Source organism: Manihot esculenta, chromosome 3 (genome assembly GCF_001659605.2).
Source record: "Manihot esculenta cultivar AM560-2 chromosome 3, M.esculenta_v8, whole genome shotgun sequence".
NCBI lineage: Eukaryota > Viridiplantae > Streptophyta > Magnoliopsida > Malpighiales > Euphorbiaceae > Manihot > Manihot esculenta.
In genome coordinates this window covers 31,892,969-31,914,524 of record NC_035163.2, presented here as the reverse complement: position 1 = coordinate 31,914,524, position 21,556 = coordinate 31,892,969, and the positions used below count along the sequence as shown (strand labels likewise).

Below are 21,556 nucleotides of genomic sequence, written 5' to 3'. Positions count from 1 at the left end.
GGAAACTAAAGAGCTACTTGCAAACAGTTCATAAAAATGCAGCCATTAAAAGACAAAAAATTACATCGCAAAAGTAAACAGTAACGAAAAATTAAAACTTTAATAATTATCAATGTATCATTACTTTCCGAAAAACTAAAAATATTACGTTGAAATATATTCTCAGAATTTTTCATAATAAAACTATAACCAATAAAATTTTGAACTTGAAACAAACCTCCTTCAATTTGACAAAACCAACTGAAATTGTTCATCTCTTTAATTTTATCAAGTTTTAAAACTGAAACATTTATAAATAATTTGTTTTCTTTTTCCTATACTTTTCCTTAATCCATTCTCTTGTTCTCCCATTTGATTTTTTTTTAATGACCAAATTGGCAGATACCCCTCTACCTATTTTAATTTTATTTTGTGCTTTTTCTAATAGTTTTCATATTTAAAATCATGTAAGATAGATTTATGGTATATGTACTGAAATTCATTATTGTTGATAGATATGGAGTTATTTCTATTTTTTTTTTGAAACAATTCAAAAATTGAAAGTCATTATTTATTTCAAATTATTTTTTAAAAATATTTTAGGTTTAAGTTAAAATTTTTTACAATATAAACAATACAAAAAATTTATAATTTTTACACAGAATTCTTATTTTTCTTTTTATAATTTATTTAAATAAACTATTTTTATAACATTTATCTGGTGCAATGAGAATAAATATTAACCTTAATTTTATTCTTGTTAGCTATCTTAGTATTGTCCTTTTGAAATGTATGTAATGAACGGACAAATCTCATAGCAATATAGATAACTTGTACTTTGAGTTTGGTCAAAATTTTTTACCATTTATATTGATTTTATGTGAAACATGAACGAGGATAACGAGGATAATATTTTTTAATCTCAAACCCCAAAACATTTTTTAATTAAAATTTTGATTTATTTCATATATTTAAATAATAAATGTAATATACATGCTAATATTTATTTTAACCTTTTATTTTAATATATAATTTTTAATAAAAAAATTATTATTATAAATTAAAATTAAAAAAATATAAATTCTCCTAGGATTCCGCCAAATCCCACCTCGATTTTCGGCAAAATATTTTTCACCCCAACCTTGATTTTATGCGGAGCGCCTGTTGCCAGTCCTTGCTCGTAACAAACTTAGAAAATAGAGCACTATATATCCAACTTACAAACATACATTCATTTTTTAAAATCTTAAATTGTACATTTTTAAATAATAGTTTATCTATATAACTTTAAAAATATATATTTAAATATAAAATTTATTAAGGTATTTAATTTTTAATAAAACGAATAAGTAGTGTAATCGAAAATTAATTTTAGAATATAAACGTTTATGACCTTCCGTTTATGTTTTGCTGTATTGATTTTTTATTATTATTATGGCCTTTCTCACATTATAAAATAAATAAAATTTATTAATTATATTTTTTGACACTATATAAAAATTAAATAAATATACAATGTAGGTATAAAAAAGATGTTTTATATTTGATATTTCTTTTGTTTTTATTTTAAGTTTATTGCAAAATTTTGTACTAACAAGTTAGCTTTATGAGCATTAGCAATCATGTGACATGATTCATGTCATTGTTTTCTATTTTTATTTATTTATATAATGTTTTAATTAACAGGTAAATTGCTGTTTATAAAAGCCTTGCACTCCCCCAAAGCATCCCACTATCTCTCGCGCGGACGTCACGCGGAACAGAGACCCATCTTCGCTATTCCTCTGCATTCTAAGGTAAAACTTCTCTGAGTTCTTAATCGATTAAATTCGCTTCTATTCTATTCGATTCTTGTTTATTATTGTGAATTTTTTGTTGGTCTTATTTGTCTGTCTGGTTGTATTTCTTCGAGTTTTGTAGCAGGCCTCTTCTTGATTCAAATTGTTTGGCTTGATTGTAGCTCTGATTTTGGGATTTAGTTACGCAATCGTTTTAGATCTGTGAATCGTCTTTTATTTATTTTTTGTTTGAGATTTAGCTATAGATTGGATTAGTCGATGCAACATTGGGTTTTGCCTTCTCTTTTTGAATTTTTAGGGATTTTGGTTCATGATTTGAGTTTTTATGAGTTGTTGGTTTTGGTTGAGGCATGCTGTTAACTGCCTACCTATGTAAATTATCTTATCCATTCAGTAGATGGGAGATTTTATATGCACAGATTATATACTCATTCACTAGGTTGGGGATTTTATCTGAATCATCAGTTCAACTCTTACTTTTGTTATCGGGTATAAATGTGAATATCGCTTGCTGTATGATGATCACAAATTAAATGCATCATTGGCTATCCCTAGTACCTTTATCTTGTATTGTTTAGATCTACATACATAGTTGTTTAATAAATATTTTTTAAAAAAAAATGTAAGGCATCGCACAACCATTACATCCTACAATAAGAAGCGACACCATTCTGTTCTTTCAATATTAATATTGAAGGTTATGTTTAACGCTGCCAACAAGTATCCAGCAAAATTTCTACACCCAAAATTGAAAAGCCTAAAAAAGTAAAGGTTACCATTGTGTAATCAATAAGTTTTTTTTTTAACCTTTTCAATCCAGAATTGACTGTAGGCGAGTAGCAGCACTCAAGAGAATGCAATAACATCCCTAAGTGATAAATAATATTCACAGTGCAGAAGAAATACCCATTAATGGCACTCTGCATACAGAACCAGTAGCCAATTTTACATCAAGTAAAGTCCTGATCAATTCTGTAAACATTAACCAAGCAATTACCTCATCAGCAAACCAATAACTTCATTACAATAGAGATGCAGCAAAACAACACTTCTAATTTGAACCCAAATGAAATCAATCCTCAATCACACAATCCCTAAGCTGATTTTATGCATTATTTTGGTGTTTGAATAATGAAATAACAAAAAAAAAAAAAAAAAAACTTGGCTAAATGCATATTTAGGCACCTGAACTAGAGATCAACTTATTAATCACCTGAACTAAATTTGTGGCCAATCACACGCTTCAAATTGTAAAATCTATTATAATTAAACAGAAATTTGCTCAAACTAAAGAAGGTGAGTTATATGTGCAATGATGTGGCCCTTTCATCCAAATGTCACAAACATTCTTTTCTGCTTGATTAATTTTCTTTGAAATTTAGGACCACTCAACAGAGCAACCCTCCTCTACCTCGAACCTTCAACCAACTACAAGTGGAAACTGGATTCTTACCACTTTTCCAAAACAGCTCCAGCCTTGATTACGATGCTATACGTGAAGTTAGAATCACATTGACAAATGTCTTGCTGTCATCCTTACAATGTTTCTTTACTTACCCAAACGTGTCTTAATCTTCATTGCTTCCATTCACGTATAAAATCTGCCTTGCTAACATCATCATTAATCTAACCCAAGCATCAAAACTGACACAAACATAAAAGCTGCCTCTTTCATGGTGGGATTTTTCTTGCTCGTTAGATGCTTTTACCTCACTTCTGTAATTGGACGGTCTTGGTTGGCTGGGCTCAAGTTGTTGTTTCTTGCTGTTGGAAGGCATCAGGCCATGAACATATTTATGATGCTGTACAGAAGCCTCTCCTTGCATAAGACTGCTGCTGAGCCTGCTGTTTTGGAGGTTCTTCATGGTCTAATGGAGTTGGTTATGTCTCTAATAACTGCAACTTTGCCGCAGATAGATTCAAGATTGTATGTAATATGGGGCATCTTACATGGTTTCCCTGAGACTTGGACTCACTCTCTTGTTAGTTCTTTGGTCATCAGTTGGTCAATTACTGTGTTGATTTCCATTTGTTAGCACATTGATTTAGAGTTATTCTAACTACATCATAACATCAGCCAATAGCATGCGAGAAATGTTTGACAAACTAGATTGTATTGAATGCATATTTTGGGATAAGTTCATGATGTGCTAAGGTTTTGCTTTTCAAATTTAGTGAGTTGTATTAGATTCTTTTTTGCCAGCTTATTTCTGATTTTTTATACCAGCTCTTTGTTAGTAGTGCCTCTATGCATGTCATCCCCTTCGTTTGAATTTGCTGTAGGTCTTCATTAAAATGTTGCCTTTATTACCTTTATTTGCAGATCTAAGAATGTGTCTAGAACTTCGTTGATTGGTTTGTTGGAGGATTCTTTTATGTCTTTAAATTCGACATTTTTTGCTAAGAAGAAAATACAAAGACAAAAAATTACGTACTCTTTCGTGGACACCTTAGTTTGTATGCATTTACATATGAAATGGGTTCTCGAGGAAGGCCACTATTTGATCTTAATGAACCCCCTGCCGAGGATGATGAGGAGACTGATCGCGTCATCTGCTTGCAGCCGCAGAAGGCTCTTCCCTCTGTAAATCCAAATTCTTCTGACTTGTTGGCAGCTTCAGTAGTTCCCCTAGGAATTAAATGTAGCAATGCTTTCTCACATGCATCTTCTGTGTCGGGTTTTCAGCCTTTTGTTCGGCCCAAGGTTGTCCACAGCCCTGAAGAAGCTTCTGAACAAAAGAAAATGGGAGATGAGAATCCCAATTTTGTATCTTCACTAAAAACAAGTAATGGTGATGGCACAAGAGCAGCATCATCATTAGTTTCAGGTTCTGCAGATCCTGGAGCTGTAGAAAGAGAAGAAGGGGAGTGGTCTGACGTAGAAGGTTCTGCTGGTGCATCTGCTGGGAATAGTCTCCATGTGTTGGGCAAAGCTTCAAAAGATCAAGGCAAGTCTGAGTTGATATGTAGTGCTTCTGATACTGCTATCAAGGACATTTCTGGCAGTACCAAAGTCACTGATTATAACAGGTTTGAAATTAGTGGCCGTGCTTCACATGGTATGGATCAGTGTCTGAATGATCAGAAGAGTAACAGCATTCAAAATTCAGATAGCAATGCTAATGGTGATGCATCCATGGATGGTCAGGAAGACACTGCATTTGTTCCAAAAGCAAGAGAAGTTAAAGGTGTTGAAGCAAATCATGCACTCAAGTATGCCAATCATATGGGGAAGAGGAAGATAGACCAACATAAAGAAGCTATGCTAGGGAAGAAGCGAAATAGGCAGACCATGTTAATTAATATAGATGAAGTTAAGCAAGCAGGCCCTATCAAATCTTCAACACCAAGAAGGCAGCCAACTACCATCCGAACTGTGAAGGAAGTTCGCTCTGTCCCTCCACCTGCTGAACATGGGGAAAAGCATAATCAACCAATGTTCAAGGATCATAAACAAGTTGGCTTATCATGCAATGAAGGGGGCACTGCTGCCGAGTTCTGCCAGCCCAAAAGTGAATGCAATGGTGATATAAGTTCTGGGCATCAAGCGAAGCCTAGGAGGCTGAACAATGATTCAGATTTTTCTGGAGAAGCACACCTACCACCCATTCCAAGACAGATTTCATGGAAGCAGCCTGCTGATCTGAGGCGGCAAAGAAGGAACCCAGTTCTGATGAGCCAAAGCTCCATGGAGTCAAAGATGGGAAACAAGAAAAACCTCCCTGCCAAGAAGCCAGCTTTAATCAGTACCCCATATCAAGACACATCAGTAGAACGTCTCATACGGGAGGTGACTAATGAGAAGTTTTGGCATCATCCAGGTATTAAACATAAGAAGTTCTCATCTCTGTTCTTGTGTATGTGTTATCAGTGAATATTACACTTCCCACTGTTCTTTTTATTTTTTTGATGTCTTATGGACCTATTTCTTGGAGTGAAGGATGTTTTACAATTAAGAGCTAGGGACATGGAAAACCTCATAAATTGAGATATTGCCAGCAGTAGTTATAATCAGCCAGTTGTGTGAAAACTTGGGGCAATTAAGCTTCATTTTAGCAATCAGTTCCTTATCTATGTGCAGCAACGCTTTTTAACATTTTTTCATCTCTCATTAAGAGAGCTATCGTTGATCAATTGTGATTTATTTTGCTTTTCCTTCAACTTCAACAAGTAAAAACCAATGTTTGTGTTGCCCAGGCCCATGCATAGCAGATGAGATTCCCAATGCTACATGTGTGGGTGGCATTCAACCGTCTGGAGAGCCTTTTGGCAGTATGAAATAAAAATTGTGATTTTTAAGTTATTGCTATTCAAAATTTCCATTGCTTTGTCTAATTTCATGGCTTGGTTTACTTCTAACTTATTGTTTGTAGTTTGCTACATATATAAAGTTCTTTTTTTTTTTTTCTCAAATTTGTCATTGTAAATATAAACAAGTTTGGAAGATGGTTTCTAGCCAATTCACGTGTCTTAGGAGGTCATCAAATTGTGTACTTTCTGTTTGTGCTTACACTCATTTAGTTATTTAGGTATTATTACCATATACATGATTGTGCTATATTGTTGCAATGTTTTTTGTTTCTTGCTTCTAGTTTGTAGTGATCGTTTTACCCCCTCTGTTTTCTTAATGATTGTTGCTTCTCTCTTGCTTGAATGCTTTTTTCTTCTTCTCTTCTCCTCTTTCATTCTTTTTAATTATTAACTTAACTAATATATTAATTTATTGTGTATCAGAGGAGTCTGAGCTTCAATGCATTCCTGGGCGATTCGAATCTGTTGAAGAATATGTCAAGGTATTTGAGCCTTTGCTTTTTGAGGAATGCCGAGCACAACTTTATAGCACATGGGAAGAGTTGACTGAAACAAATACACATGTAATGGTTCGTGTGAAGAGCATTGAAAGACGAGAAAGAGGTACGAAGATGATTCACAGTATGTTGGTTTATATCTTTGTTTCATTTTTCTTGACTGCTTATTTTTTTCCCCTTATAAACGTAGGATGGTATGATGTTATAGTCCTTCCAGTGAGTGAGTGCAAATGGACATTCAAGGAGGGTGATGTTGCAGTTCTTTCGACGCCTAGGCCTGGAACAGGTTTGTTATGATTTATGAGAGTTGCATATATGTCATTAATTTATGAATTTAACTTTTTTTTGGTTTATTAAACTTAATTCTCATCATGTCAAGCAGTCAGAACCAAGAGGAGCAACACCTCATCATATGAGGATGATGACGAACCTGAGATCAGTGGACGTGTGGCTGGTACTGTTAGACGGCATATCCCTTTCGATACTCGTGACCCTCATGGTGCAATCCTCCATTTTTTTGTTGGGGACTCGTATGACCCTTACAGGTTACTTTATAAATTTAATTTTTTTTCCCAGAATTGTGTTGTCGATTTTAATGTTCTTTTTCTCAAGTAATTATTGGTTATTACTTGTTTACATTTTTTTATGTTATTTATTTATTTATTTTCAACAGTAAGGCTGATGAAGATCATATTCTGAGGAAACTCCAGCCCAGATGTACCTGGTATCTAACGGTGCTTGGTTCTCTTGCAACCACTCAGCGAGAGTATGTCGCTTTACATGCATTTTGCCGTCTCAATTCACAGGTATGCTAAATTTTCTTTCAAGTGATATTACTTAGTGTTCTAGTTAATAAGACTTCTAACATGAGAAGCCTAAAAGTTCTATTTTCTTTCTGACAGATGCAAACTGCAATCTTAAAGCCCAGTCCTGACCACTTCCCAAAATATGAGCAACAGACACCTGCCATGCCTGAATGCTTCACACAGAATTTTGTTGATCATTTGCATCGGACCTTCAATGGACCTCAGCTGGCAGCAATCCAATGGGCTGCAATGCATACGGCTGCTGGTACAAGTAGTGGGATGACAAAGAGGCAAGATCCATGGCCCTTCACCCTTGTTCAAGGGCCTCCAGGAACAGGTAAGACACACACAGTCTGGGGAATGCTAAACGTCATCCATTTGGTTCAATATCAGCATTACTACACTTCTTTGCTTAAGAAACTGGCACCCCAGAGCTACAAGCAAGCTGATGAGAGCAATTCTGGCAACATTGCAATGGGTTCAATTGATGAAGTTCTTCATAACATGGACCAGAATATCTTCCGCTCTCTTTCAAAGCTCTGTCCAAAGCCCAGAATGTTAGTTTGTGCTCCTTCTAATGCTGCAACAGACGAGCTTCTTGCCCGTGTTCTTGATCGTGGTTTTATTGATGGTGAGATGAAAGTATATCGGCCTGATGTGGCCAGAGTTGGGGTTGATTCACAATCACGTGCTGCCCAGGCAGTTTCTGTTGAGAGGAGAACTGAACAATTGTTAGTCAAGAGTCGTGAGGAAGTCTCAAAGTGGATGCAAGATTTAAGAGGTCAGGAAGCATATTTCTCCGGGCAAATAGCTGACCTTCAAAACAAACTTAGCATGGCAGCTGCTGATGGTCGTTCCCAAGGATCTGTTGGTGTTGATCCTGATATTCTTATGGCTCGGGATCAGAACCGAGATGCATTGCTGCAGAACCTTGCAGCAGCTGTTGAAAACAGAGATAAAGTTCTAGTTGAGATTTCTCGCCTTCTCATTTTAGAGGCCAGGTTCCGTGGTGGTAGCAACTTCAATCTGGAGGAAGCCCGTGCTAGTTTAGAGGCAAGTTTTGCCAATGAGGCTGAGATTGTTTTCACCACTGTCTCTAGCAGTGGTCGAAAGTTGTTTGCTCGACTTACACATGGTTTTGATATGGTAGTTATTGATGAGGCAGCCCAAGCCAGTGAAGTAGCTGTTCTTCCTCCCCTAGCTCTTGGTGCTGCACGTTGCGTTCTTGTAGGGGATCCCCAACAACTTCCCGCAACAGTTATCAGCAAGGCTGCTGGAACCTTAATGTATAGTAGAAGTCTTTTTGAAAGGTTTCAACAAGCAGGATGTCCAACAATGTTATTATCTGTCCAGTATAGGATGCATCCTCAAATTCGAGATTTCCCTTCACGGCATTTCTACCAAGGCCGTCTTACTGACAGTGAAAGTGTTGTTAACTTACCTGAGGAGATGTATTACAAGGACCCTTTACTTAGACCTTACTTATTCTATGATGTTACTTATGGGCGGGAGTCCCACAGGGGTGGATCTGTATCGTATCAGAACATACATGAAGCACAGTTATGTGTGCAGTTATATGAGCATCTTCAGAAAACTCTGAAATCCTTCGGTTTGGGGAGGATCTCTGTCGGCATAATCACCCCGTACAAGCTGCAATTGAAATGTCTTCAACATGAATTTTCAGCAATTTTAAAGTCAGAAGAAGGGAAAGACATATATATCAACACTGTAGATGCTTTTCAAGGCCAGGAACGGGATGTCATTATTATGTCTTGTGTACGTGCTTCAAATCATGGTGTTGGCTTTGTTGCTGATATTCGCCGTATGAACGTTGCTCTCACACGGGCAAAAAGGGCATTATGGGTATGGGATTCTACTTTTTTTTTTCTTTCTTCCAAGTGTCCACTTTATTATTAAACTGTTGGTTACACTATTACACTTTAACTTATTCATCCACACGCACACACATGCCCCACATGCAATCTAAAACCAAGTGCTGGACTCAAGTATTGAATTGCACCAATGTGTCAACAGGTTATGGGGAATGCAAATTCTCTGGTGCAATCTGATGATTGGGCTGCATTAATCAATGATGCTAAAGCAAGAAGCTGCTATATGGACATGGACTCTCTTCCCAAGGAGTTCTTTGTTTCAAAGGGAATGCAGGGCAAATCCACCAATACACGGGGTTTGAGAATAGGTGGGCCAAGACACAGATCTATGGATATCCACGTGGAGTCCAGATCAGGAACACCATCAGAAGATGATGATAGTTCAAGTGCAACTGTGATTTCTAGGAATGGGAGTTATAGGCCCTTTAAGCCACTAATGGACAATTCACTAGATGATTTTGACCATTTGGGTGATAAATCAAGAGACGCTTGGCAATATGGTGTACAGAAGAAGCCAAGTTCTTCTGGAATTAAGAGAGACTCGTAGATGTCTTGATAACTGTCTGCAAATTCTTTTGGCATTTGGGAAAGCATTCAATGCTATTGAATCTCCAGAGTTGTTATGACTTGGAACCTTGGCTTTCTAAAGCTCTGATTGCATGTGCCCAACTGTAGCTCCTTGCACGGGATGCATTTGCTAAACATAACACAAAACAAGCTGGAAATGCTGTGGTTATGTTGGATGCTTGGACTTGATGAACAATGATATTGCTTTGCAATAGATCTGGTCTAAATGGATTGGCTCCTGTGGATTCTTGCTAGGAGATGGGTGCTTTTGAGTAAGTTGCGGGCAACCACCCTTAACCAACCATCTTACAGCTTTGAAGGTAAGAAATTATTCTGTTGCACAAAATAACATGTGGTCTAATTTGAGCTTTTTTCTGTTGATCACTGAGTTCATTGCATGGATGCTGGATGTATGAATACCAGGAATCAGTTGGTCGCATCAAGAAGCGTTTGACTATTTCTAATCTTGAGGTGACACTATCCTGCGACGGAGCTCAAGTCTTGAATTCTTCTTTTTCTGATGGCTTAGTTGATATGGGGTGTCGAGATGCTTCCTATTCATGTAATTCCATACCTGACATTGTCGCTTTATTCTTGAAGAGCGGAAGCTGACTCCTCGGTTCTCAATTCTTTGAGAGTATGAGCACTTTCAGTGTCGAGTTCTTGTATGGAAGATGCCAAGTACATTCTTGGATGTTCAAATGTGAAATGTACTAGGATACATGTTAGATACTGGACTGTTAACCAAATATCTTTTCTTCCAGTTTTTTGAAGGGAAGCAAGAGTACACGCCTGCAACAGATGTGTAACTCCAAATCTTATGTATAGAAAAAAGTAGAGTACAGGGTTTGTACAACCATTATAGGCATTATGGCTTTTACCTACTTGTACATAAATCTTCAGCTGTGCAATCAAATATCAATCTATTTATTTTTGGCTCCTTGAGAATTAATTCCTTCTTTTGGTCCCCAGAGCATTATTTGTGTGCAGAGTGCAGACAGTATTTTGTTGCAAGATACTAAGGTGGGTGGAACAACCAAAATATATCGGTGCAAAAATCCTACTTGCAGATGTAGAACTAACAGAAGCGCTTGCAATTGTCATGCTTCTATTCATTTTTATCGGTTTATTGGTCAAAACTGAATTTGTTTTATGTTTAAATTAATTTGATATTAAATAAAATTCATCACTCTATCTCATTATTCATTAGTCATTAGTCTTTCGTGATTTTTCACGCAGGTAATAATCTGTGGATTAAAAATTTTATATTTTAGAGAAATATAAAAAGAGGTGCAAAAGAATATACAAAAACAAAATATAGAAATGAGATGTGCTTATTTGATAATGAAGGTAATTTAGTTATATAAAAAAATTTTAAGTTTAACTAATAAATTAAGAAAAAAATAATAAAAATTAATAAGTGATTTATAGTAAAAATAAATAAAAAGTGATAACCACTAGTTCTCACACTCATTTGGACTGTGTCGGGCCTATAAAAGCAGATCAGGCCTTGAGATCGAAACACTCCTAGGTGGGCTTACCCAGCGGCTTCGGCCCGGAGTCCAGCCTAAATGATAGGCCGGGTCGCTTGCAAGCCTGAGCATGGTAAGAAGGAAGCCGACCCGATGATAGGACATGAGGAGAAATGAGCATGCCCCGTCCCTTCGCAGCCCTGTCCACACGCGCGCCGGGGGGAATTAAATGACCGCCTGACGTGAGGCAGACGTCTGACGCTTTCGTATGTACGGGTCTGTATGACAGAGACAGATGGTACTGTAGCTGTGAGACAGACAAAGGGAAAAGGATAAAGGGAGGAGGGCACCTTCCCCGGAGGAAAGCTTACCCAACCATCGCAAACTCTATTTTCTAGGTCTCAGAACATCAATTGGCGCCGTCTGTGGGAACGAAGGAGATCTTCTCGTCACCGGAGTTCCACTCTCACTACACCCACTAAGATCCACAATGGCTAACCACAATGAAAACCACGCTGTTAACACCCTAAATGACTTGAGTTCTGCCCAAGAAGGGCAACAGTTCTCTTTTTCCAGCCCCACAACCCCCACCAGCCAACCACCAATGCCGTCCGTTCCATCACCAGGTTCGGCAGGAAAAACACACCCCAAAACACCACCCACTGGTTAGGGCAAATGATGCAACAGAGGGGTCTCAATACCCCATTAAATGTGTCTCCCGTAGTGGAGACAACCCCTATCGAAGAGCCTCATCCCACCTTCAACCACTCAGCCCCTCAACAAAGTAGTCGCGGAGCCAGAGTAAGGAGCAGAAGAGTTGGCGAAGGAGAAGAACCGATAGCTAGAGTGCATGGAAGGAGGGTAAAGGAGCTTATTGACAATGATGAAGCGGAAAGCCATTCCGTAGAAACGGTCGGGAGGACAAGGAGTGAGGAAAGGAGAGAAGGATGCCGCCTGGAAAAGAGGCCGAGACAAGGGGAGGAAGACGTGGACCACAAGTTGCAGAACTTGAAACAGCAGCTTCTAGCCGAGCTGGGGGCAAAAGAGAATAGCCAAACTTTCTTGCCTACCTCCTCGCCTTTCTCGGGGTGGATCCAACAGTAGACCATCCCTAAGAAATTCATGATGCCACCCATGGCAACGTACGATGGGGCAGGGAACCCGAGGGAGCATATCCTTAACTACAAGACCTTTATGGAGCTGCAGAGACTGTCGGATGCCCTAATATGCAAGGTATTTTCGACAACACTCACAGGACCAGCGAAGGCTTGGTTCAATAGTTTGGAGGAAGGGAGTGTCAGGAGTTTTAGCGACCTCGCCAACGTCTTTATCAGCCGATTTATAGTAGGAGTACCGGTCGACAAAAAAACTAGCTATCTGGAGACAGTTAGACAGAAGAAGAATGAATCCTTGAGGGAATACATAGCCCGTTTCAACACAGAAGCCCTATAGATTCCCGAACTAGATGAAAGCCGAGCTGTAGAAGCCATGCAGAAGGGGACCACCTCCCTTGAGGAAATCTAGAGTCGCACGCATGGAACATTCAACACTTAAAGAGGTACTTTTCCTGAAATATAGATAATGTAACATGAACACATATATTTTGAAGCAATGTGAATAAAATTGACTATGCAAAATAAGTCAAACAACGTCATTTTTTTGTCATTCGCATCATTTTCCTTTAAAAGAAAACAGAACAGGCATTAAAAAAGAGAGCCTGAATCTTATTCAAGACCTTAGTGAGGTAGGTGACCGAGCTCAGAAAATGACTCGGCACCTCAAGAACCGGCTGAGATGACGAAGCGATAGTAAGGCCAAAGAGCCTGAATCTTATGCAAGACCTCAGTGAGGTAGGTGACCGAGCTCAGAAAATGACTCAGCACTTTAAGAACCGGCTGAGATGACGAAGCGACAGTAAGGCCAAAGAGCCTGAATCTTGTGCAAGACCTCAATGAGGTAGGTGATCGAGGTCAGAAAATGACTCGGCACCTCAAGAACCAGCTGAGATGACGAAGCGACAATAAGGCCAAAGAGCCTGAATCTTGTGCAAGACCTCAGTGAGGTAGGTGACCGAGCTCAGAAAATGACTTGGCATCTCAAGAACCGGTTGAGATGACGAAGCGACAATAAGGCTAAAGAGCCTGAATCTTGTGCAAGACCTCAGTGAGGTAGGTGACCGAGCTGAGATGCGTAAGACCGAGCTTGGAAGGACCGAATGAAAGAAGGACCGAGCTAGTAAGGGTCAAATGACAAAATAAAAGCTATGATTTTATCCTCACCCAAAAGAATGGGGTAAAAGGAAAGTACGAATGTACGAGCGAAGCCACAACCTCAACACAAAGATAAAAACAAAGTCAAGGGTCTGACCTCAACATCAAATCCGAGACACCTGAAAAAGCAAAAGATAAAATACGAGCTCGCTTGCTCCCAGAGGGATAAGCTCGAGGCCAAGGCAAACCCAGTAAAATAAGGAAGAAAATAAGCCACGAAAGGGTGGGTTCTGCAAAAAGAAACTCACAAACGAAGAGCACCTAATAAAAGTAAATAAAGTGAGAAAGACGAGCTCCCAGCATGGATTCGTGATCAACACGTGAAATACTAAATAAGATTAGCTGAGTAGAAAAGACACCAGAAATCCGAGCCCACTTTCTCTAATGGGGCACACGGTCTAACCCACTCCGGTAGGTAGAAGGTTATGCTTAGAAAGAATAAAGTGCCTAAAACCAATGAGACGTGTCTGTACACGTCCGAGCTCGCGATATTGATAAAGTTATGAAGTGAAAACCAAAAGTGCCTGTACAAAATTAGAAAAGGTTTGCAAGAACGAAGAGAGCGGATTAAGCCTTAAACAGATTGAACGGTCCAATAAAAGCCACAAGACAGACAGAAGCAAAGAGCAACTCAAATACAAGTGTAAGTATGAACAAAGGTAAGATCCCGATCACTGAAGCTTAGCATACAATTAAACATCGAAAACAAAAAGGCAAAAGCATAACGTAAATACAAAAGGGAATAAAATATTATTTTATTCAGTCATCTAAAATTATAGGAGGAAAGATTGTCCTTAGAGGACTAACATCAGTAACTACATCGCTACTCCCACTCACATCATCTACAGAACTATCCCTAGGGAGTCCAGCAGCCACAGACTCCTGCCCCCCAGTACCTACAAAGGGCACAATTTCACCCCCTGAAGGCCCGACGTCTTCTCCTTGAGGCCCAATATCTTCTTCAGCATCTTCCTCTTGAGGTCCAATTGTCGTACGAGGAGCTCCTTTAGGTAAAGGGTTGTCATCCTCCCCATAACGCACCTCCTCGCCATCAGAATCTACCTCAGGAGCTGGAAGGCGAGCCAATGGAGTGGAGGGGGCATCCCTAACCTCCTTTAGACCCTGGTTGAATCCGGTGGCGAACATACGGAAGGCTTTGCTCCATATCTTGCTCTTTATCGCGTCAGAAGCTTTGAAAGCCACAAGCCGCGCTTCACAGGCCTCCTCAATTTTGGCCTTCAACTCAGGGGAGTCCCTATAGCCCTGGAGATGATCTTCACAGGCATGCTCGATTTCAGCTTTCAACTCCGAAGAGTCCTTATATCCTTGCAAACACTTCTGGCAGGCCTGATCGGTCTCTGCTTTCAGCTCAGTAGACTCTTTGTACTCCCGTAGGCGTTCCTCGCACGCTAATCGGACCTCATCTTCAGTTAACTTAGCATCCTCAAAAAGGGCAGAGCACCTCCCCTCTAAGACCTTAATCTCTTGACAAAGTTACTAATTCTGAAGCTTCAGCCCATCTGTAGTCAAAGTCAGGCTCTTCAGATCCTCGGCACGTTTGCTCAGCTCCTGCTCAAGAGTAACGACCCGAGCTAAGGCCTCCTCCTTCTGGGATTTCACCGTCTCGAGATGGGCCTGGGCATAATCGCAATCTGTCTTGGCTATCTCACGTTCGCGCCAGGCCTCATCCCTTTGGGCCATAGCTTCATCCCTCTCCTGCCGAGCTTCTTGTAGAGAGGACAGCTGAACTAAAACCTCATCACAATGGGACTCTGCTACAGCTGCCCTCTTGTCGGCCCTCTTAACAGCATCCCGGGTCCAGACCAATTCATCCTCGAGGTCCTTCAAGCGACCTTGAGCCGCAGCAAGCTGGCCCTGAGCATCACCAGTAGCCAGGAGATTTTCCTCGCGACGGGCCTCCTCATTCTGGCGATCTATGGTGCTTTGGAGAGACCCATCGCGGGTGTCGATCTCCATGAAGACACCCGTCACCTGGTGAAAAGAAAAACTATTAAAATAGAAAACAATGAGAATAAAGTACAACCTAGAACTGAAGATAACAACTCACCATGAGGAGCATCTCCCTGACTATGTCCCCGAGCTCCTCCTGAGTCCGAGAACGGAATGCCATTTGCTCTCGGGTAGAGCTGGCTAAAAGGCCAGTAAGGGCGAGCAGACGCGGGTCCGAAGCCTCAGTGATCCCCCCAAACATCCTTTCCCGTAATAACTCTGCGACAAGGCTCGCTGGAGACTGGTGGGAGATGTCTTCTGCGTTCAAAACCTCATTGTTGGGGGCAAAAAATAATGGCTCCACAGAAGTCTTCGCTTTCTCGAGGGGAGGCAGGGCTGGAGCCGGCTGTTTGGAAGCCCGAGCCTTCTTTGGAGATAGAGGCACCGTAGGAGCTTCTGAGGAAGGGGCTTGCTTGCCAGTAGCCCCCTTGATAGCAATATCACTATCATCCAAGGTCTTTCTCCGCGCGAGAAGCTGCGGGAATAGACTTGGGCTTGGCCCCCTCCTTAGAGGCACCCTTACCAACAGGTGCGACCTCAGCTCCAATTACGGGGGCTCCCTCGCTTGCCAGGGCAACCTCACCTTCACCCTGAAGAGCCCCCTCTTCGGTGGGAATGACCCCAATCTTCTCCCTGGGAGAACCCTCGGAAGCAAGAGCGGGGGCCCGTCTGGATTCAGAGACTTTGGGAGATCGGGGAGAGGAGTTAGGCTTGCTACGGCCGGAAGACTTGGAGGCCCTAAATTTGGGATCCTCGGAGCTTGGCTTGGGGGCGCGAGAGGAAACTGGGGTAAGAGGAATGGTTCGGCCTACCGACCAGGGAGAAATGACCTGGGCGACCTCCTGAGTCACATCAGCTACTGACTGTCCAGCCCGAAAGGCATCTAGAGCAGCCCTCATGCTCTCCTGAGACAAAATGAAGTTCTTTGGGGTTTGATCTTGTCCATAGGAGCCTCGAAAGCTACAAGAAACAAAAACAAAATGAGTGAAAAAAGCATTCAACAAGAATTAAAAATGAAGACTAAAAACAAAACGGCTAAAACAGAGTAAGATACCCGCGTTCTTGCAATCTTTAAGACTGGACACGAACATGCATTTCTCGACATCATACTTCTGCTCAATGGAAGTCAGCCGAAAAAAGCCGATCTGTTCAGAGAGGCTCAGCTGTGGGAGATCATTGCAACCCAGAGGGACATCCTTCCAAGGGAGATCCACCTGCCAAGACAGTTCGGGGCCCCCCTTCAGTTCTACCATAGTAAACCCCTTTGTCCAGCCTTTGATTGAGTCTTTATGATCCGAGAAAATGGACAGCCCTCCTCGGAGGGCAAAGTAATAAAAACCTTGAACCGCCCAGACCAGCCGGAAAAAGGTAACGAACAAACAAGCTGTGGGTGCGATACCCCAGCTCAGATTGATGGACTCAAAGGAACACATAAAGAGAATCAAGTTAGGAGCAAGCATCCGAAGGGTTATTCTGAAATACCGGAAGACTTCGACAAAGAAGGGTAAAAAGGGGAAAGTTAGGCCGTACTCGCGCTGTTTGACAAAGAAAACTAAACTATGGCCATTTTGAGGGTCGATTAGATCAGGAGGAGGAGGATCGGGAAGGACGATCATCTCATTACGAAGAGGAGTCCGGATACGAAAGAGAGGTGTATCCAAGTACTCACGGGAAAAGAAATTTCTCAGGGTGGAAGAGGTAACATTAGACTCTAGATTCATGACGTCGAGAAGCTTTGAGTTATCCATGGTAGTATGAAAAACGTACCTTAAAGACGATTGGGGCAGAAGAACAGGACAGATGGAGCACGCAGAAAGAAGAAGGAAGGTAAGGGTTCTGTGAAGATTGGGAGAGTTTGAATTTTGAAAACAGTACAGAGAAGAAGAGACGTTTTGATGGGAACCGCCCTCGGGCCACACGTTCATAATAGGTTCTCAATATTTACCCCCTCATCACTCATGCAATAACTGCTGATGAGGTAAAGGGGTAATTAATAACTACTAGGCTTCACACCCACTTGGACTAAGTCGGGGCCCATAAAAGTAGATCAGGCCTTGAGATCGGAACACTCCTAGGTGGGCCTACCCAGCGGCTTCGGCCCGGAGTCCAGTCTGAATAATAGGTCGAGTCGTTTGCAAGCCCGAGCACGGTAAGAAGTAATCCGGCCCGATGATAGGACATGGGGAGAAATGAGTAGGCCCCGTTCCTTCGCAGTCCTGTCCACACGCGCACCGAGGGGAATTAAATGGCTGCCTGACGTGAGACAGACGTCTGAAGCTTTCGTACGTACGGGTCTATATGACAGAGACAGATGGTACTGTAGCTGTGAAACAGACAAAGGGAAAAGGATAAAAGGAGGAGGGCAACTTCCTCAGAGGAGGGCACCTTCCTCGGAGGAGGGCTTACCCAACCATCGCAAACTCTATTTTCTGAGTCCCAGAACATCAAAAAAAATAGAATGTTCTGTAATATGATAAAAATAAAAATATAAAAATATTTTAATATAATTTTAAAATTATAATAGTATTTTAACTACTATTATAGATTAGAGAACCACAATAATAATTACAAGTTCCAATTCTCAGTTTGTAATGCCCCTTTTCTTTCCTAATTTTTCAACTAAGCCATGGTTCCAGCCTATTTAAACTGTCCTACTTTTCTAGTAGGCCTCCCTCTATGCCCAGCCCACGTAAATGGTCAGTATCTGAAGATGATCCACTCGCAACGCAACAGAAAAAGGTCTAACCAATAGCCACGAGCCACGTACCCAATGATGCGTCGAATGACGTGTCATGTCGACAGGTGAAGTCGTCATCTCCAGCTCCTCTCAACTCAATGATATCTTCCATTAAATTAAACGCTCTCCCTCTCTGTCAAAACCGTATCTTTTATTCCTTACCTGCGCCGGCCCCAACTACGGTTCTTAATACGTGGCTGCTCAGTTGAACGGACACTGGTGGTTGGATCGTCGATCAGATCAGGTCACATCATGGCTGAGGACAAGTATAATTTGAAGAACCCGGCGGTCAAGAGGATTTTGCAGGAGGTCAAAGAGATGCAATCTAATCCTTCTGATGATTTCATGAGCCTACCGCTCGAGGTAAGTTTCTTTAATTCCTAAGTTCTCTCTCTAGTAAAGGACTTTGATCCCCTTTGGTTTCACTTTTTTTTTTTGGTTTTTTTACGAATTGAGCCGCAGATCTTGTTGTTTCATTGTTTCTTGTGGAGAAGGGTTTTGCTGTAGGTTGTAAGATTTGTTGAATTTCGAAAAAAATTAAACCAATATATTTCGTCAATTAGTGCATTTGAATTAAGCTTTAATTACTGAATTTGAAATCCGTAATTATGAAAACAATTAATTTGGACGTCGCAGATATGCACGCTGGAGGTAGGGGGTTAACTATTCATTATCTTTAGCTGCAGATAATTGAAAGATAATTTTCTGTCGCTATTGTTGCCTGGGCATTATAACCGTCAGCGCTTCCGAATTTGCTTTTTAAGTTCAGGAATTATCGATTTACATCCGATAGATGATTTTTCCTTTTGAATCTCTTAATGCAATGTGAGCATCTTTTCCTTCGGTATGATGAGTGGAGTCTCCAAGGGATTTTACGCTGAATTTAAAGTGAAAAATCAATACAATGTCAGTGTTTCAGTTGATTTTCCCTGTTTCCGTTTTATCTAATTCCTGTTTACTGCCTTAGGTTTCTAGTTGAATGATGTTTACAGCTGTAAATTGTAATCCTAATAACATTATATTTTCTTTTTTGGCTATCGTTTTGAGTGTCAATACCTAAGAGGACGTAATATTTTGAATATTGTTTCCAGGAGAACATATTTGAATGGCAATTTGCCATCAGGGGCCCCAGTGACACTGAGTTTGAGGGTGGGATTTATCATGGACGGATTCAATTACCTGCAGAGTATCCTTTCAAACCTCCTTCGTTCATGTTGTTGACAGTAAGATCTTACTTTACTGAGATTTCTTTTGTTCTTCTGATATGCAATGTACTAACAAGGGTTATGCCCTTTTTTTTCCCAGTCGAATGGCCGTTTTGAAACCCAGACAAAAATATGCTTAAGCATTTCAAATCACCATCCTGAGCACTGGCAGCCATCATGGAGTGGTAAGTTAATTTTCTCAAGTATTGCTGGTAAATGGTAATTAATGTAAGGGTGTGGCTCAAGTCATCATTATGCTGCACCCACTGTCATTTGATATAGCTTATTGGAGGTTAACCATTAAGTTTCAAGTGCGTGGAAATTACCAAATTGGAAAAGGAAGAATGGCAGATAGGACAAAATATAAGTTTTTTTAAATTTTTTACCCAATAGTGCTATCATTTCTTCCTTCTTTCTGCATTAATGTTGTGATAGATTGTTGAAGGTTAAAATGTACTTTACATTTTACCTTTGACTAGGGAAGACAAAGATGTGGTGTATTGAAATGTGTAGTTTTACCTGGAATTTTGATGCCAAATTTACATCTTATGGTTCACTTTTTAAATTTAATTATTTACGCTGCTTTATCTGTTTAATGATGGTAAATGAAGGCTGGATGTTGCATGCATGCAATACATTGATTCTATAAGCGGATGGCTAATGTTGCATAGCTTCACTCATTCTTATTGGCAGTACGGACAGCTCTGGTAGCTCTTATTGCATTCATGCCTACCAATCCAAATGGTGCACTGGGCTCACTAGACTACAAGAAGGAAGAAAGACGTGTGCTGGCTGTCAAATCTCGTGAAGCACCCCCTAGATTTGGGACTCCTGAGCGTCAAAAGCTCATTGATGAGGTATACTTTTAACCTTCTCTATTCTTGATTGTGATTCTATACATTCGTTCAATTTTTATTAACAAACCTATAAATGTTGCAGATTCACGAGTATATGCTAAGCAGGGCACCACCAGTTCCTCAGCTAAACCCCGCACAGGATTCTGAAGAACAAAATACCAACAGGGAGGGAGAAGCCCAGTCAAGTTTGCAAGAAGATGGAGCCATAGCTGCACATTCAAATCCAGATCCAGTAGATGGAGAAAATCTGGCAGTAGGTGATAGGGTTATCGAAGAAGTGCCTGAGGCTGCTGTTGATGCGAATCCTGGCACTGCAGAATTGAGGGTATCAAGAGAGATTCCTGCTGGTGGTTCAAGTGATCAGCTACTGCATAAGCCAGAGACGAGAGCTCAAAAACCAGCAGATGATCGCTTGTTCACATGGGCTGCTGTTGGACTCACCATTGCAATTATGGTTCTTTTGCTGAAGAAGTTCATGAAATCCAGCGGATATGGTGCACTGTTCATGGATGGATCATAAAGCAGTGATATTCTTGTAGTTTGAGACAAACTGTGTTCTAAAGTTATAGTGAGGGGAAAAAAATGAATAAACAAGACAAAAAGGTGGAAGGAATTAGTCTACCAAGATTTTCATCTATATCGGTATAATTTGTAATTATAAATTTTAAAGTGCTCGATCATTGTAATTAATAATGTAGGTGAGCTACTCGTTTGCATTTGGGAGGGATCGTGGATGTGTGGAAATATTCTTAACGCCTTCATCTGCTCTAGACTCTTTTTGTCGAAGTTGAAAAATATTAGAGGTGAAAAATTCAAAGGCTCTAGTAGGGTAATGCAACCCTCGTATCAGATTTAAGCTGACCTTGGTTTATGACTTGCTGTGTTGGCTCTCTTGCCCTTCGTTTTCAAATCTTTTCAATCAGTTTGTTTCTCAAAAGTATAAAAAATGAAAAGGAAAAACAATATGTTATTTTTATAATTTAGTGAAATTAATTATTTAATGTTTGTATTCTCAAAGTTTAATCTGATGTAGGATTGAATAATTGTAGTTGAAATTCTTTAAAAATAAACAGATTAAGAGTTAAAAAAAATTTTCAATCTTTTTGAAAAAATATAAAAAAGGTTATTTGTTTGAAATATTAATTTCACAAGTA

At 40.2% G+C, this 21,556-nt stretch overlaps 3 protein-coding genes across 5 annotated transcripts; all 3 read left to right on the top strand.

Annotated features, from left to right (window-relative positions):
- The first annotated feature begins 1,680 nt into the window (after positions 1-1,680).
- On the top strand, positions 1,681-10,803 carry LOC110610358 (helicase sen1). 3 transcript variants are annotated; one of them, XM_021750243.2, is made up of 10 exons: positions 1,681-1,775; positions 4,102-4,362; positions 4,465-5,599; positions 6,513-6,692; positions 6,777-6,872; positions 6,966-7,131; positions 7,260-7,392; positions 7,489-9,255; positions 9,427-10,171; positions 10,275-10,803. In XM_021750243.2, exons 2-9 carry the CDS (start codon positions 4,255-4,257, stop codon positions 9,829-9,831), a joined length of 3,990 nt encoding a protein of 1,329 aa, XP_021605935.1. In that variant the 5' UTR covers positions 1,681-1,775; positions 4,102-4,254; the 3' UTR covers positions 9,832-10,171; positions 10,275-10,803. The 3 variants fall into 3 exon arrangements, with proteins under 3 accessions (XP_021605935.1, XP_021605934.1, XP_021605932.1); XM_021750242.2 differs by having other exon boundaries at positions 4,102-5,599; positions 6,969-7,131; XM_021750240.2 differs by having other exon boundaries at positions 4,102-5,599.
- On the top strand, positions 3,452-3,814 carry LOC110611705 (very-long-chain (3R)-3-hydroxyacyl-CoA dehydratase PASTICCINO 2). Its single transcript, XM_021752091.1, has one exon. It carries the CDS (start codon positions 3,452-3,454, stop codon positions 3,812-3,814), a length of 363 nt encoding a protein of 120 aa, XP_021607783.1.
- Positions 10,804-18,239: 7,436 nt separating the features above from the next.
- On the top strand, positions 18,240-21,120 carry LOC110611457 (ubiquitin-conjugating enzyme E2 32). The gene is made up of 5 exons (XM_021751821.2): positions 18,240-18,703; positions 19,432-19,563; positions 19,646-19,730; positions 20,239-20,402; positions 20,485-21,120. The coding sequence occupies exons 1-5, from the start codon at positions 18,593-18,595 to the stop codon at positions 20,920-20,922; spliced, it is 930 nt and encodes a 309-aa protein (XP_021607513.1). The 5' UTR covers positions 18,240-18,592; the 3' UTR covers positions 20,923-21,120.
- The last annotated feature ends 436 nt before the right edge of the window (positions 21,121-21,556 follow it).

Coding starts and splice junctions, on each gene's coding strand:
- LOC110611705 (XM_021752091.1), top strand. CDS start 3,452: ATGGTGGGATTTTTCTTGCTCGTTAGATGCTTTTACCTCACTTCTGTA.
- LOC110610358 (XM_021750240.2), top strand. CDS start 4,255: ATGGGTTCTCGAGGAAGGCCACTATTTGATCTTAATGAACCCCCTGCC. Junction 6,693..6,776: donor CATTGAAAGACGAGAAAGAG/GTACGAAGATGA, acceptor TTATAAACGTAG/GATGGTATGATGTTATAGTC. Junction 6,873..6,965: donor GACGCCTAGGCCTGGAACAG/GTTTGTTATGAT, acceptor CATCATGTCAAG/CAGTCAGAACCAAGAGGAGC.
- LOC110611457 (XM_021751821.2), top strand. CDS start 18,593: ATGGCTGAGGACAAGTATAATTTGAAGAACCCGGCGGTCAAGAGGATT. Junction 18,704..19,431: donor TCATGAGCCTACCGCTCGAG/GTAAGTTTCTTT, acceptor TATTGTTTCCAG/GAGAACATATTTGAATGGCA. Junction 19,564..19,645: donor CTTCGTTCATGTTGTTGACA/GTAAGATCTTAC, acceptor TTTTTTTCCCAG/TCGAATGGCCGTTTTGAAAC.